Raw genomic sequence first — 16,953 nt, 5'->3', positions numbered from 1 at the left:
TGATGGGTCTGTTAAGATTTTCTATTTCTTCCTGGTTCAGTTTTGGAAAGTTGTACTTTTCTAAGAATTTGTCCATTTCTTCTAAGTTGTTCATTTTATTGGAATACAATTGCTGATAGTAGTCTCTTATGATCCTTTGTATTTCTGTGCTGTCTGTTGTGATCTCTCCATTTTCATTTCTAATTTTATTGATTTGATTTTTCACCCTTTGTTTCTTGATGAGTTTGGCTAATGGTTTGTCAATTTTATTTATCCTCTCAAATAACCAGTTGTTGTTGTGTTTTCATTTTCATTCGTTTCTATGCATATTTTTATTTCTTTTTTGATTTCTTCTGTGATTTGTTGGTTATTCAGCAGCGTGTTGTTCAGCCTCCATATGTTGAAATTTTTAATAGTTTTCCTCCTATAATTGAGATCTAATCTTACTGCATTGTGGTCAGAAAAGATGCTTGGAGTGATTTCAATTTTTTTGAATTTACCAAGGCTAGATTTATGGCCCAGGATGTGATCTATCCTGGAGAAGGTTCCGTGTGCTCTTGAGAAAAAGATGAAATTCATTGTTTTGGGGTGAAATGTCCTATAGATATCAATTAGGTCTAACTGGTCTATTGTATCATTTAAAGTTTGTGTTTCCTTGTTAATTTTCTGTTTAGTTGATCTATCCATAGGTGTGAGTGGGGTATTAAAGTCTCCCACTAGAACACTTTCTAACACCATACACAGAAATAAACTCAAAATGGATTAAAGATCTAAATGTAAGACCAGAAACTATAAAACTCCTAGAGGACAACAGAGGCAAAACACTCTCCGACATAAATCACAGCAAGATCCTCTATGACCCACCTCCCAGAATATTGGAAATAAAAGCAAAAATAAACAAATTGGACCTAATTAAAATTAAAAAGCTTCTGCACAACAAAGGAAACTATAAGCAAGGTGAAAAGACAGCCTTCAGAATGGGAGAAAATAATAGCAAATGAAGCAACTGACAAACAACTCATCTCAAAAATATACAACTCCTGCAGCTCAATTCCAGAAAAATAAAAGACCCAATCAAAAAATGGGCCAAAAAGCTAAAGAGGCATTTCTCCAGAGAAGACATACAGATGGCTAACAAACACATGAAAAGATGCTCAACATCACTCATTATTAGAGAACTGCAAATCAAAACCACAATGAGGTACCATTTCACGCCAGTCAGAATGGCTGCGATCCAAAAGCCTACAAGCAATAAATGCTGGAGAGGGTGTGGAGAAAAGGGAACCCTCTTACGCTGTTGGTGGGAATGCAAACTAGTACAGCCACTATGGAGAACAGTGTGGAGATTCCTTAAAGAACTGGAAATAGAACTGCCTTATGACCCAGCAATCCCACTGCTGGGCATACACACCGAGGAAACCAGAATTGAAAGAGACACGTGTACCCCAATGTTCATCGCAGCACTGTTTATAATAGCCAGGACATGGAAGCAACCTAGATGTCCATCAGCAGATGAATGGATAAGAAAGCTGTGGTACATATACACAATGGAGTATTACTCAGCCATTAAAAAGAATATATTTGAATCAGTTCTAATGAGGTGGATGAAACTGGAGCCTGTTATACAGAGTGAAGTAAGCCAGAAAGAAAAACACCAATATAGTATACTAATGCATATATATGGAATTTAGAAAGATGGTAACGATAACCCTGTATATGAGACAGCAAAAGAGACACAGATGTATAGAACAGTCTTTTGGACTCTGTGGGAGAGGGAGAGGGTGGGATGATTTGGGAGAAATACATTGAAACATGTATATCATATAAGAAACAAATCGCCAGTCCAGGTTCGATGCAGGATACAGGATGCTTGGGGCTGGTGCATTGGGATGACCCAGAGGGATGGTACGGGGAGGGAGGTGGGAGGGGGGTTCAGGATGGGGAACACGTGTATACCCGTGGCGGATTTATGTTGATGTGTGGCAAAACGAATACAATATTGTAAAGTAATTAGCCTCCAATTAAAATACATAAATTTAAATTTTAAAAAAAGAGTGAGTCATAAGCCCTTCACCAAAAAACACTATTAACAACTCCATAAAAGAAAGTTAGATAACATAATTAGAAAAAAGGTGCAGAAAAGACGTGTCTGATGACCACAAACATTAACACACAAAGAAATATCCATGCCTTCACTACCCACCACGGAAGAGAACATGCCAGCATGTAGGCTAGTCCTCCACCAAGGTTCCTTTCCTGATTAAATCCCCCGCCCCTACACTGGGGGCAAAAAAAAGCTCTGAACAGTCACATATATGTCCCAAGAGTTTCTCTGGAGTATACGCACCTAAGAATGGGATTGCTGAGTCACAGAATATACATTCATATCCTCTCGGTAAATTGAATCTTTTGTCACTATACAATGCCGACCCTCTTCAGTTCAGTAATGCTTTTTACCCTAGAGACTAGCTTTCTTATGGAGCTTGAAGCTTTCATATTAACCAGTTTTACCCTCTTCAGGGACAACACAAAGCCTGTCTGATACTCTTGTGCCTTTGTTATCATTTATTTTAACTCCTTACAAGATATTTTTGTTTTATAGTCAGTGTTCATTTAGAATTATTCAAATATTTGCCACCTTGTTTTTCATTTCTTCCTTCATTTCCAACCTTCTGCCTGGGATAATTTTCCATCTATTTGAAATAGATCTTTGAGACTTGCGTGTTTTCTTAAGTATGCTGGTGCTAAGCTCTTTTAGTGTGATTGTCTGAAATGTTTTAATTTCACTTTGATTCTTTTTTCAGCAAAAACATAATTTATTAAAAGAATATTGGAAATGATCCAGATGTGCCTAAAGAAAATGGGTAAATAAACTGTGATTCAGTCAGACAATGAAAGACGACAACAGGGGGAAAATAAAACACTGACAGAGACAACATATTGACACTGACCGACACTATCTGAATATAGATTGCAGACATGATACTGAGTGAAAGAACCAGAGGATGCACTGAGCATGTGCTGTATACATCCACCTGTATATAGTTCAGAAACAGGCAAACAAATCTATGCTCTTCTCATCAAGATGGCCAGAGGGACTACAGGGGCACCTGAGGAGGGATGCAGGATGCTGGGGGCCCAGGTATGCTTGGAACGGATGTTCACTGAGCTGCACACTTCCCAACTCTTTTCTCTACCTGTGCTTCACCTGAAGTCACACAGAAAGAAATCAACACAAGAGATACTTGTAGGTCAAAATGTCACCGGAATGTGCTAGAAAAGCAGGCCTGGGGCTGTAGGTCCAAGCGTGCTCCCCACACCTGGCACAGAACTCGAATGAGCACATTTCTATTGCTGCCTCTGAGCACTAAACGCAGCTGTTGGCTGTGGAACGTCTCTACCTGGGTTACACACGTATCAGACTTGAAGGTGGACTGCTCATATGTGTGTTTATCTTCTGGCTCCCCAACTAGCTAACACATTGTAAATACTCAACAAATGTCTATCAGATGTGTTGGTCTCTATATCCTTTCAAAACTGAGCAGAATTCACCTTCTCAAGGAGACATTCTTTCACCCTTCTTCTTTTTAAAAAAAAAGTTCTATTGATTTACTTTTGGCTGTGCTGGGTCTTCTTGCTGCATGCAGGCTTTCTCCATTTGTGGCGAGTGGGGGCTACTCTTCCCTGTGCTGTATGGACTTACCATTCTAGTAGCCCTCACTGGAAGGTGGGTGTGAATTTGCTAAACTGCTAATATGACAAAGTCTGAAGCCTCTTCTCTCTTTTTTAGGATGATGCATCAATTTCATCAGGTGGATCTATTAATGTATTGTTGTTCAGTCACAAGTCATGTCCAAATTTTTGCAACCCCATGGACTGCAACACACCAGGCTTCCCTTGTCCCTCATCATCTCTCAGAGTTTGCCCGAGTTCATGTCATGTCGGTGATGCCATCCAACCATCTCATTCTTTGTTGTCCCCTTCTCCTCCCCACCCTTAATCTTTCCCAGCATCCGAGTCTTTTCCAATGAGTTGGCTCTTCCCATCAGTAGCCAGAGTACTGGAGCTTCAGCTTCAGTATCAGTCCTTCCAATGAATATTCCAGGTTGATTTCCTTTAGGATTGACTGGTTTGATCTCCTTTTGATTCAAAAATCTTCTCCAGCACCACAATTCAAAAGCATCAATTCTTTGGCACTCAGCCTTCTTTATGATTCAACTCTCACATCCATACATGACTGCTGGAAAAACCACTGGATCAATACTAGAAAGAATATTCTTGCATAGCTTTCATCTCACAGAGATATTATATTGCTTTCATTTTACACTCCTACCTTCTAGATGTTGCCTAGCACATAATAAGTGCTCAAAAATACTTGTTGAGGGACTTCCCTGGTAGTCCAGTGACTAAGACTCCAAGCTCCCAATGCAGGGGACCCAGCTCCACCGCTGGTCAGGGAACTAGATCTCACATGCCGCAGCTAAGAGTTTGAATGCCCCACCTAAAGATCCCACATGTCACAGGGAAGACTGGTGCAGCGAAATAAATAAATAAATATTTAAAAAAAACACCTTGTTGACTACATGGGAGCGGAATGAAATGGACATTTTGTCTGATCCAATCTCAGATTTCTATTGCATCTTTGATAATACTTATCAGCTTTCTTCTGAGCCATCAAACAGGAGGGGATTTGGGAATTCTCTGGTGGTTCAGTGGTTAGGACTCTGCACTCTCACAGCCAAGAGCCCAGGTTCAACCCCTCGTTGGGGAACTAAGATCCCACAAGCTGTGTAGCGTTAACAACAACAACAAAAAAGAAAGCAGGAGGGAATCTGATGGCTGAGTGTGCTGCTGTTTTATCTGATACCATTTAACTGTGTTTCTGTGTCCTCTCCCATCACAGCTCACAAAAGGAGGAAGGGCCAGGATAAAAAACATCAAGGAAACCAGATAACCTGTTTATGCTGTTTTATCCAGTGGTGATTTTCACAAATGTGCCTTTTGCTCACCTAGCCCTTGAATGCAATTCCAGGTGATATCAAGAGGGGCTAGGACATGAGCCATCAAAATCACACCTGATTTTTTTCCTGGCCACACCACGAATGGCATGTGGCATCTTAGTTCACCAGCCAGGGATGGAACAAGTTCCCCCTGCAGTGGAAGCACGGAGTCTTAACCGCTGGACCATGAGGGAAGTTCCCACACCTGAGCCTTAAGTCCATAAAGAAAAAGCAGTAGAGGGGAAGGTGACCGAGCAGGGTAAGGCGGGCGTGTGAGGCAGAGTCCTCCTCGCCGCAGGAGCAGCTCTGCTGACAGCACTGACCACCCGGGCTCTGGGGGAGTAACAGGAGTCAGATTCGCCTAGAAGCTCCCCCGGGGCCAGCAGAGAGGGGTTTTAGGTTGTTCTTCAAGAACCAACTCAGGCTGGAATTTTTTTTCTCATTCAAAATGAGACCAGTTTTACTAAGTTCTGTGGGGGGAAAAATACTCTTCCTTCAAAGGTAAGATGAAGTACCTGTAATTATAGGCACTGCTTTTTTATTTGTTTTTTTTTTTTTTTTTTCCAGTCTGTGGGATCTCAATTTCCAAACCAGGGATTGAATCCGGGCCCAGATTCCTAACTACTGGACCACTAGGGAATTCCCAGGCTCTGGTTTTAAAATGAACATGCGTACCTCCCTGGTGGTCTCGTGGTTAAGAATCCGCCTGCCAACAGAATGGACATGGGGTTCGATCCCTGGTCTAGGTAGATCCCTCATGCTGTGGGGCAACTAAGCCCAAGCACCACAACTACTGAGCCTGTACTCTCAAGCCGAGGCTCTGCAACAGAAGCCACTGCAATGAGGAACGAAGAACAGCCCCTACTTGCTGCAACTGGAGAAAGCCTACACGCAGCAACGACAGAGGGCAGCAAAAAAAAAAAAAAAATTCATTATTACAAGCATAAAATGAATATGTTATATCTGGACACATTTAAGAAACAGAACACCAAGAAGCTTCTCAGTGTTCCCCTCAGGAAAGCAAGGCGTGCTCCAGGCTTCAGATGACCTTTCTAGGCGACCTTGAACTTCCTAGAGAAAAGAACTCCACGCACACTTTCTTCCTATCTGGGACAGATACACTCAGAGGGCACCTCTGAAGGCAGGAAGCCTTCGTTCCTGCAACAGCAACGCGCGATGTTTTGTCCAGCTGCTGGACAAATTTCACACTGGGCAATTTTATGAGACAATCTGCCTTCGAGGTACTTCGAAGCTGCCTCTGAATGACCCAGCACGTGAGCTGTACACAGACCACTGTGCTTTGTGAACCATCCATAACAACCTTCCACTCCCCGGACAAATCAGCCGTTAAACATCTTTCTGGAAAAATGGAACAAAAACAAATCTCTGGAAGTTACTACACTTAAAAAAGGGCAATCTTAAGAAACCCCTTTCTACAACACAAGAGTTCCATAAAAGGAAAAATAGCATCCCATTTCCTCCTAACTTTCCTTTGATGAGTATCTCTAGTCAACTGGTGTTTCTCAGACGCCCATAGCTGTCACCACGGGCTCTCCATGCTTTTCTCTGTGAGAATGAAGTCCAGTACCCACCCTGGCAAACTGGTTGTTTCCGAGAAGTGTGTGCAGGAGGACAGGCAGCTGTTTGTCCAGATGGAGCTTCAGGCAGAGCTGGGTCAGCTCCTCCCGGTCCAAGAAGCCTGTCCCCGTGGTGTCACAGCTGCTGTAGACGTCCCTAAGTTGCGAAACGTAGTGGTTCTCTTCCTCTTTGTCCATCCCATCGCAGGCCACGTGCGGGACAGGAAGACGCCGCGCCGTTGGACTGGCCCTCGCCTCCCTCCACTGTCCTGGGGCGCCAGGCAGTGTGGTCCAGGGCAGGGTAAGAGCTGGGGTGTGGGCACCAGGGTCTGCTCAGGGTGCGCAAGGCTGGAGGAGGTCAGTGAGGCTAGAGACGTGTTTGCAGGGAATCCATCCTCTACTGGCTTGAAAAACCAGAATTACTTTGTTCTGTTAAAAAAAAAAAAAAAGTACCTAATACAGAATAATCAGGAAAAAAACAGGTAAGTATAAAGAGAACCAAAGTCATCCAAAATTTCATCACCTAAAAAAATATCATTATTACTATTTTGGCAAATATTCACTGTGTTTTTCTCTATGCACTTACACACAGGACCTGCTGGGTGCCTGGCACTCCTGCCCTAGGATTCCAGTCTTGGGCAGAACTCAGGTGTGGGGCTGGAGGTCAGAGGGCACCGAAAGCCCTCTCAAGAGAAGTGATGAGCCAGCCGTATCCTGAGGGGGCTCGCTGGACCGTAGCCCACTCCCAATTCCACTCACAGGCTGATTCAGGGGCGAGGGCCCCCACCCTTGGCCCACTGTCACCCTGGTCATGCCAGCTTTGCACATCACAGTTGAGTCCTGGCCATTCAGAAACACTTCTTTTCCTCTCCTTTCCCTCATCCCTAGGAAACTGAGACCCTGACCCAACAGAGCAGGTGCTTTGTCTTCGGCCATCCAGGCATACGCCATTGGTGATTCAGACCAGCATCCTACAGGTCAGGCACAAAAGACCCTTCAGGCGCCCTTTGCTAGGACACTTCCTAACCTCCATCCAAGATAAGGGCCAGACTGGCTGGCGTCCCGGACCTGCTTCCCGGCCGCTGGGGAGGAGACCCGTGATGGGGGACACCCCTTCGTCCCTCCACGCCCCTGCGGCGTGCTGCGCCCCTCGAGGGACCGAGCATGGGCGATTGACTGTCCTCGCCACAGGCCGGGAGGGTCAGCTGGGTCCCTGGTGATGCCTCCCCACTTCCTCGCTTTGTGGGTTGCCGCTGCCCCAACTCCTTATGCTGGCTTTAGGCTTCCCAGGTGATGCTAGCGGTAAAGAACCTGCCTGCCAATGCAGGAGATGTAATTATGAGATGTGTGCTGGATCCCTGGGTTGGGAAGATCCCCTGGAGAAGGAAATGGCTACCCACTCCAGCATTCTTGCCTGGAGAATCCTCATGGACAGAGGAGCCTGGCATGCTATATACTGTCCAAGGGGTCGCAAAGAGTTAGACACAACTGAAGTGACTTAAGCACAGCACAATACTGATTTCAAAACGCTGGGAAAACTATTGGGAGAAAGGAGTCACTGCTTCGGGTCACAGGAGCCATCCTTCTACCCCAGGACGGGGGTCTTTTTTCAGCCAAGATTCAACATGGCAAACCTCAGCGCTGAGATGGGGCAGGAAGGTTTGGAAAAACTGAAAGGGTGCCTCCACCTGGGATATATGCCAGGGCTCATCAACCACGCTGATGTCCCTGGCCTCCCCAAGACTCGAGAGTCCTAGAAAAGGGCAGGACAAGTCACTGGACACTCTAAACACCTTGGAACTATGACATCTTTTCTACTGTGCTCATCACACCACAAAGGACAGCAGAATCACCATCCTGCACACGGGTCCCCAGGTTCCCAGTTGCTCAAATCCTGTTTCCAGAAATGTTTCCCCTCCCTCCCTCCTGATGGGGAAAAGGGATCAACCCAAACACAGAACAAGAAGGTGAGAAGAAGGGCTTTACCCTGTCCCTCCCAGCAGGGAGCCAGGAGTATATTACTCCAACTCTGTTCAGACTCCCCAGCCTGTGTATGGGGTCAAAGAACGCTGTCCCCTAGAATCCCCACGCAGGACCCTGGAAGGGAGACAGAGGGGACCCTCAGGCAGGGTCCGGTGCCCTGCACTGCCCACCCTTGGCACCCAGGCCTACTCACCCATGAAGTGCAGGCCTCACAGCCAAGTGATCCTTATAAATAATAGAACGTCCAAGGCCCTCTTCAGTTTCTCTCTTCACCCAAGCTAAATTATTTAATCATTTCTAGAGTCTACAAATACATAAAGGTCCGCGCATGGAAATCACTAGAAAGACCAGCCACATTCAACGTTCCAGATAAAGAGGAGCCATTGGCTTATTCCGGTTTGATTATTTTGAAGTTGGAATCTGTAGATTCTCAGTAATTTGAATGCTATAAAACTTTATTTAAAATTGGAGCATAAACTTTGCTACCAAGTGAGGCAAAAACCCTGTTTTCATCCTGAGGAGAAAAACCTGCCCTCAAACAAACTGAACACTGGTTAAGAAACAGTGGTTGACCAGCACTCTGCAGGACCACGCAGCCCTCTGGAGGCCATGAGGGAAGGTGTAGGTTTGCATTTAACTGGAGCACAGCGATGAAGGAATTTAATCCATGGCCCTGGAAATCTGCTGGGTATCAAGACAGGGAGAAGGACTATGGCCTCTCACAAGCAGCTGGGTGTGCTGTGTGGAACCAGAGCGTTGCAACCCAGAACAACTCCAAACAAGGTCCTCCAAAAAATCCTGTAAAAGTGTGCCAACCCAGAACAAGCAGCACCAAGGTCGCATTCTAGATGGCATGTTCTGTATCTGGAGAGATGTTACAACTCTGATTAAATATTGAAGCCCAGCCTTGGGTTCCAGAAAAGCAGGTCTGGGCACCATATCTTGGGATTGGTAATCAAACTTCACACTTCAGCAGTTCTGAGCTCTAAGGATTAATCTCTGCATTAGCTGTTTTCATGGCTTTTTTTCTTATTTTTCAAAACATATACTATTCACTTACTTTGCCAAGGTCAGCCCCATCTCAGCGATAAAGCTTGAGAGGCCATCACTTTTATCAAAGGGATTTTCCAATCCCAACAATATAAAAAAAGCTGATGCATCATTTAATTGGCGAGTAACATAGTCTTTGCTCTTCCTACAAAGTAGTTATTTAGACTGGGCAAAAACTTCGCACTTCCAAAAGATTTTTTTTTTTTTAATTTATTTGGCTGCACCAGGTATTAGTTGTGGCACATGGGAATTTTTAGTTGCAGCATTTGGGATCTGGTTCCCTGACCAGGGATCTAACTCAGGCACCCTGGACTTGGGAGCAGAGAGTCTTAGCCACTGGACCACCAGGGAAGTCTCCCTAAAGATTTTTATAATCACATGTACTTATATTCATGCTGGGATTATAGCCATACTCCCAGTGGTTATAAAACATCTACATAATTAGTTGATATATATCTTGCCTGGAAAATCCCATGGACGGAGGAGCCTGGTGGGCTGCAATCCATGGGGCTGCTAAGAGTTGGACACGACTGAGCGACTTCACTTTCACTTTTCACTTTCATGCACTGAAGAAGGAAATGGCAACCCACTCCAGTGTTCTTGCCTGGAGAATCCCAGGGACGGGGCAGCCTGGTGGGCTGCCGTCTATGGAGTCACACAGAGTCGGACACAACTGAGGTGACTTAGCAGCAGCAGCAGCATACATGAGGTTATCCACATAAGGTTCTACATATAAAAATGAGCTTCTCTATGTGTATCACTATATGTATGCAAATACAGAAAACCTTACTCTCAGTATCAATATCAGCTTCTACCTTAAATTCAACTAGCAAATTCTACCATAAAGAAAGCAATAGTTTCTCTTCTTTACTAAAAGTAGCCAGTAGCAGTGTAGAAGAAATGATGGAACTGGAATACTACAATTTTGAATCCCTAGTGTCAGAGCTGATAGGCTACAGATCATCAGTGTGTGAGTAAAAACAGCTGGTGCGGGGGGACTCCCCTGGTGGCCCAGGGGTGAAGACTCCTAATGCAGGGGGCACATGCCACACTGCAAAGCCAAAAAAATTTTTAAATGAGAAACGGGGGAATGGTGATGTCATGCAAAGTGGCAGGGGAGGAAACTCCACCAGAGCAAAACTGAGCCGTAAAGAGGGACTGGAAGGAACTATTTGAAACTCTAGAACCAGATCAGACACAGCAAGGTGGTGAAAACAGGCTGTTGATCTCTGTAAGAGAGCGGTGAGCAGGAGCCAGTCACTACCCTCGACGCCGTGGGGACCAGAGCCATGAGGACAGCAGCCCAGAGTCCTTTGGCTGGAACAAGAGCGGGCAATCTGGACCATGTCACCCAAAATCTGGAATTGTGTGTTTTGTTGGTGACTGAGGATGTGGAGCAGATTCTGGCCTTGGGGTCAGCTTCCTTGGGCTGCAGTAGCTTCCCTCAGAGCATCTCTGTTATTGCTGTTTAGTCCCTCAGTCATATCTGACTCTTTGTGACCCCATGGACTGTAGTCTGCCAGGCTCTTCTGCCCATGGGATTTTACCGGCAAGAATACTAGAGTGGGTTGCCATTTCCCTCTCCAGGGGATCTTCCTGACTCAGGGAGCCTGCATCTCCTGCATTGGCAGGCGGGTTCTTTATCACAGAGCCACAGGGGAAGCCCTCAGAGCATCTAGGAGAAGGCTAAGACGAGCAGGAAGACTGCAGGGGAGGCGTTTGTCAGGTCACTGACTGGCTGCAGACATCGCAGAATGGAAACGTCAGTCACCACGCACAACAAAGAACACACTTTGCAAAAATAGCTTCAAAAAGTCACAAAGACAACTGTAGTCCTCGACTAATAAAAATCATTAATGTATGAGGTGTGGGAGAATCAGAACGTCCAGATTTCAACAAAAACTTACAGAGCGTACAAAGACACACACATACTGGGGTCTTTTTTACAGTAGAATTTTTTTATTTAAGGCAGTGTGGTCCATTTAATTTAATTTAATTTTGTCTGCACTTCACGGCTTGTGAGATCTTAGGCCCCTGACCAGGGATAGAACCTGATCCCTCTGCAATGGAAGCACAGAGTCCTAACTGCTAGACTGTCAGGGAATTCCCTATACTAGAATTTCTGAATTTAACTTTCTGCACTTCTACCCAAATATTAAACAGCAGTTGCATGGTATAAGCAGTGATAAATTTTCCTTCTGAAGGAACCACAGTGAGTGCAATGGAAGGGCATTTGCTAAAACAGACTTCTGATTCTAAAGACCCCCAAAATAATTTGGGGTTTATCCAGTTTAATCATTGCTGCCCAATCTCCCTCAACATGATGACTTTTTTCAAGGTTTAAAAAAAAATTATTTTAATTGCAGGATTTACAATATTGTGGTGGGTTTTGCCATACATAGACATGAATCAGCCATGGGTGCATATGTGTCCTCCCATCCTGAACCCCAATCCCACCTCCCTCCCCACCCCATCCCTCTAGGTTGTCCCAGAGCACTGGCTTTGAGTGCCCTGCTTCATGCAGCAAACTTGATCTGGTCATCTATTTTACATATGGTAATGCACATGTGTCAATGCTATTCTCTCAAATCATCCCACCCTCACCTTTCCCCACATAGTTCAAAAGTCTGTTGTTTAATCTGTGTCTCTTTTGCTGCCTTGCATATAGGATCGTCTTTAGACGATAACGTCTAACGGTAACGTCTTTCTAAATTCCATATATGTGCATTAGTATACTGTATTGCTGTTTCTCTGACTTACTTCACTCTGTATAATAGGCTCCAGTTTCATCTGCCTCATTAGAACTGACTCTAATGTGCTCCTTCTTATAGCTAAGGAATATTCCATTGTGCATATGTACCACAACTTCCTTGTCCATTCATCTGCTGATGGTCATGTAGGTTGCTTCTGTGTCCGAGCTATTGTAAACAGTGCTGCGATGAACACTGGGGCACGTGTGTCTGTTTCAGTTCTGGTTTCCTCAGTGTGTATCCCCAGCAGTGGGATTGCTGGGTCATATGGCAGTTCAGTACCATGAATTTTTAAAGAAATCTGTCACCTAGCTGCATTTGTTATAGTAGATGGACATTATACCAACGTAGTACGTAACAGCTCGTTATCTCAATGAGTATAAACTTGAATTTTCAACACCGAGCAGGCCTGGCAGTCACGGTCCACCCTTGCTGTCTTCCTCACGTGGACTCTTATTGGCTGTTTTATGAGTGATTTCTGTAACCTTGTTATTCAGTCCAGATTTCCCAAGGATAATCTACTTTGCCTGTGACCCTCAATCTGAGAATAATGTTACAGAATATCAGAGTCAGAAAAGGGTGGTCCCAAAGGGTGCCATTCAATCACCCATTTCACACATGAGGACCTGGTATCATACACTTAAGTACAGAGGTAGATTTCCTCAGTCGGCCGAAGAACGTGGATGGAGCGGACAAGCGCGAAGGCAGGCTGGGAAGGGGACATCTCCTGCCGCTCCAAGTGTGTGGTGCTTCCTTAGCCTCGAGGTGAGACCCTCTATCAAGGAAACCCCTGCCGATGCTTATAACTGTATACACTGTATACAGCTCAGTGACCAAGGAACAGCCCCATGGACTCCCCACTGTCTTCTTCTCCTGTCTTAGACTTTGATGGTTTTCAAGATGTACCAATCAGGTAAACCCAGGCAGCTGGAGCTGCTCATGCTGACCATTCACAGCTCCATCCTCTGTCTCAATGGCATCAAGTTAGTAGGTTAAAATCTGCTCTGGGAGGACTATTTACACCACAGTCATTGGAAAATGCTTCAAAGTAGGACTTTGGGGGACAGCGGGAAAGATTTGTTAGTATACCACATTACTGGCTAAAATGTAAAGACTGATCATATCAAGCTTTGATAGAGACGTGGAGCAACTGGAATGCTCAGAACTTGTTAGCAGGGGTATAACTGACACAACAGCTCTAAAAACCTGCTCAGTTTTATCTTCCAAAGCTAAATACATATCCACCCTACAACATGGCAATTTGACACCGAGGTTCCAACTCAATAGAAACCATAGATTTGTGCACCAAAAGACATGCTTTCTTAAGCAACATTATTCATTGTACCCTAAAACAGAAGCAATCCAAACATCCATCAACAGTAAAAATATAAGCGGAGACTTCCCTGGTAGTCTAGTGTTTAGGACTCTGCGCTTCCACTGCAGGGGACGTGGGTTCAATCCCTGGTGGAGAAACTAGGGTCCTTCAAGCCATGTGGCCAAAACCAAACAAACAAAAGTAAAAATAAGTAATTTGAGGCATATTCTGGGAAACTGTAAAGCCATGGAAAGGAATGAGCCACATAACAACCCTGATCTTATAAACATGATGGAAGAAGCAGATATTGCAAGATTCCACTTGCATTAAGTTCAAAAGAAGAAAAAATTAACCTGCAGTGTTAGAAGTTAAGATAGCGAGACTTCCTTGGTAGTCCAGTGGTTAAGAATCCGCCTGACGATGCAGGGGACATGTGTTCGGTTCCTCATCTAGGAAGATTCCACATGTCACAGGGCAACTGAGCCCATGCTTCACAACTACTGAGCCCGCGTGCCCTAGAGCCCATAATCCTCAACAAGAAAAGGCACCACAGTGCGAAGCCTGGGCACTGAAACTAGAGAGCAGAGCCCCCCCTCACCACAACTAGAGAAAGCCCACTAGCAGCAATGAAAACTCAGCACTGACCAAAAAAAAAAGGAAGAAAGAAAATGCTATCCAAAAAATTGATTAGCCATATTAAAAAGAAAAAAAAAAGAATACCCATCTCATTCTTTTCAGCAAATTCCAGAAGAATCAGAAATTTTAACCAAAAAAAAAAAAAAAAGTAATCTATGAAACATCTAGAATGAAATACAGCTTCTTCATCATCCTTAAAAGAGTGGGAAGTGTGGGGAGTTTGCTTAAAAGTCAAAATTTCTATGAACAAAATAATAAAGTCAGAAGATAAATGCCAAACAACAACAACAACAACAAAACAACAAGGTACTATTCATTGGGTGACTTAAAACAACAAAAATGTATTTTCTCACAGTCCTGGAGGCTAGAAGTCCAGGATCAAGGTGCTGGCAGAGCTGGTTTCTTCTGGGATGTCTGTCCTTCCTGCTGTGTCCTCATGTGGGCGTCCCTGTGTGTATGTGTCTGGATCCTAATCTCCTTTTCTTACAAGGACACAGTCACACCAGACCAGGGCCACCTGCTGGGCTGCACCTGGAGGCCAACAGGCCCTGTAGCTCAGCTGTGGGACCAAAGAAAGACCGCAGATACAATGACGGAGACATCTACAGTGTATCGGACAGAGGCCCTTTCAAGTTCAAAGCACAAGGTCCTCAGGAGTTCTGCTGCCACTCTTGGGATGACCCAGCTAGTAGGCCTGGTCACGAAGCAGCTGTGAGGCCTCAGTTAAAGTGCTTCAGCTCTTGGAGCCTGGGCTTCCTGAGACATCAGACAAGGAGGCCAAACCTCACGGCCCAAGGCACCTTCATCCTCTGACATCCTGGTTCTCTCAGGTCCATCACCACATCTTTGGGCTCCATTCATCACTGAGCAGGAGTCCAGGGAATGAGGTCTCAGGGACACAGGCCTCAGGGGCCACACTTCTTACACCTAGAACCCTGGAACCAGTCTCACCACAGACACTGTCTCCTGGCTCCCTCTGGCCTTTACACAGAGTCTGGGTCAACATCTGCTCAGTCTCCCGTTCTCTCTTCCCTTCTTTTTCTGGACTGGAGAGAAGGCAACATGAATTGTTCTTTGACATCCACGCAAACGTTGGCAGAAGTGCATTATGCACCATTAGCAGCAAACCAATTACATAACCAGAGGTACAGTGCACAGTGCATGGCGGCCAAACAGACCTGTCTTAAACATCAATAGGGAAATGCCCTGACACTTCAGAGCTCCAGAGTTGCCTGTTCAACTACATTTGTGTCATTCTTTCCAACCAACTTCACAGTGTCCTCAACGCACTGAAATGTTTTTAAAAATGTGCCTACGTGGAAAATGTTGAAAGCCAGGTCAGTCTCAGGACACAAATGACAGTATTTATAAGACTCTATCCCAGCTCACTGTACACATGGCCATCCACAAACACGTAGCCAAAGATGAAAATGATGTGGATCAGAAATGGAATCAAAGCTGACAGAACAGTGAAAAAGAACATATATTAATAAACAATCCAATGTAATGTAACAGAGGGCCCTGGTCTCTCTTTTCCAAACACTTTGGATCATATCACGTTTACTCAAAAGAGCCTAAAAAAAAGAAAGAAAGAAGAGGGACTGCCCAACAGACACAGAAAAGTGAATGCACAAAGCTACTGCCCTTAAGCCTTTTCTTTTCTCCCTTTCCCACTCAAGTAAAAAATCTACCAGAAGAATATGTGATATGTAAAATGTAATGTGTGATCCTCTGGGTTTGTAAGGCCGACTGCTCCTTTACCCTATTAATCAAACACTGAAGTGGATTCCAGAGATTTTATTCCAGCTGGGTTGGCACAACTCAAGAGAGACACCATCTGCCCACGATCTTCTGTGGGAATCAGGAGGCCTCCATGCCCAGCCACGGCCTTTGGGGTGGAGCTTACTCAGCCAGGCCTGGAAACGCTCCCTCAGAAGACTGGAATAGGCCTCCTGGAAAGATCTACACCCAGGAGAGATGAACAGGGGACGAGCAGGTCCTGGGAAAAGGAAGGAGACACAGAGGAATTCAACCAGTCCTCTGGTCGATCCTCACAGCTTCGGCGGCAGGTTTGGGAAGCGCCCCCCCTGGTGCACTGTTAACCTGGGGACACAGCAAATGAGCAACTTCACCTCTGAAAAGAGCCCCCTGAAACAGGGCAGCCCCACACTGACTCATCTCCCCACTTCTGCATGGAAGGATGAGGGCCTCGGGGACCTGACGTGCCTTCCTGCTGTCGGATGTTATCTCCCATCCTTGATTTATGTTAGAATCTCTTTTTTTTTAATTATTATTTTTTAATTATTCATTTGGCTGTGCTGGGTCTTAGTTGAGGCACGTGGGATCTTCAGTCTTCACTGCAGCACTCAGGATCTTTAGTTGCGGCATGTGGGATCAAGTTCCCTGACCAGGGATCGAACCTGGGCCGCCTGTATTGGAAGCTCAGAGTCTTAGCCACTAGACCACCTGGGAAGTCCCTATGCTAGAAACTGGCCTCAGAAGTACTTTGGGAAAAGAAATGCGTGATATAAGGCACAGGCTGGAGGAATGGCATTTTAAAGGGAGCCGTGCGCTGATGGGCCACGGGGGTCCTGACTTCTCTGAGCATCTGTGTCCCTAACTGGTGGCCTGTGGGCAACAACAGGGAAGGTATTTTCTCATTG

General features: G+C 45.1%; 1 protein-coding gene across 4 annotated transcripts in view; it reads right to left on the bottom strand.

The window, feature by feature from the left end:
• The window catches only part of LOC133258930 (ninein-like protein), a 120,090-nt gene that overhangs the window by 51,990 nt on the left and 51,147 nt on the right, over nucleotides 1-16,953 (bottom strand). For all 4 annotated transcript variants that reach the window (XM_061435666.1, XM_061435665.1, XM_061435667.1 and 1 more), the window contains one exon: nucleotides 6,572-6,985. In XM_061435666.1, coding sequence (XP_061291650.1) covers nucleotides 6,572-6,754 — 183 coding nt within the window. In that variant the 5' untranslated portion in view covers nucleotides 6,755-6,985. The remainder of the gene's footprint in view (nucleotides 1-6,571; nucleotides 6,986-16,953) is intronic.

Source organism: Bos javanicus, chromosome 13 (genome assembly GCF_032452875.1).
Source record: "Bos javanicus breed banteng chromosome 13, ARS-OSU_banteng_1.0, whole genome shotgun sequence".
NCBI classification, from domain to species: domain Eukaryota; kingdom Metazoa; phylum Chordata; class Mammalia; order Artiodactyla; family Bovidae; genus Bos; species Bos javanicus.
Note: the sequence above shows the minus strand (reverse complement) of the source record. Positions and strands in the feature narration are given on the sequence as shown.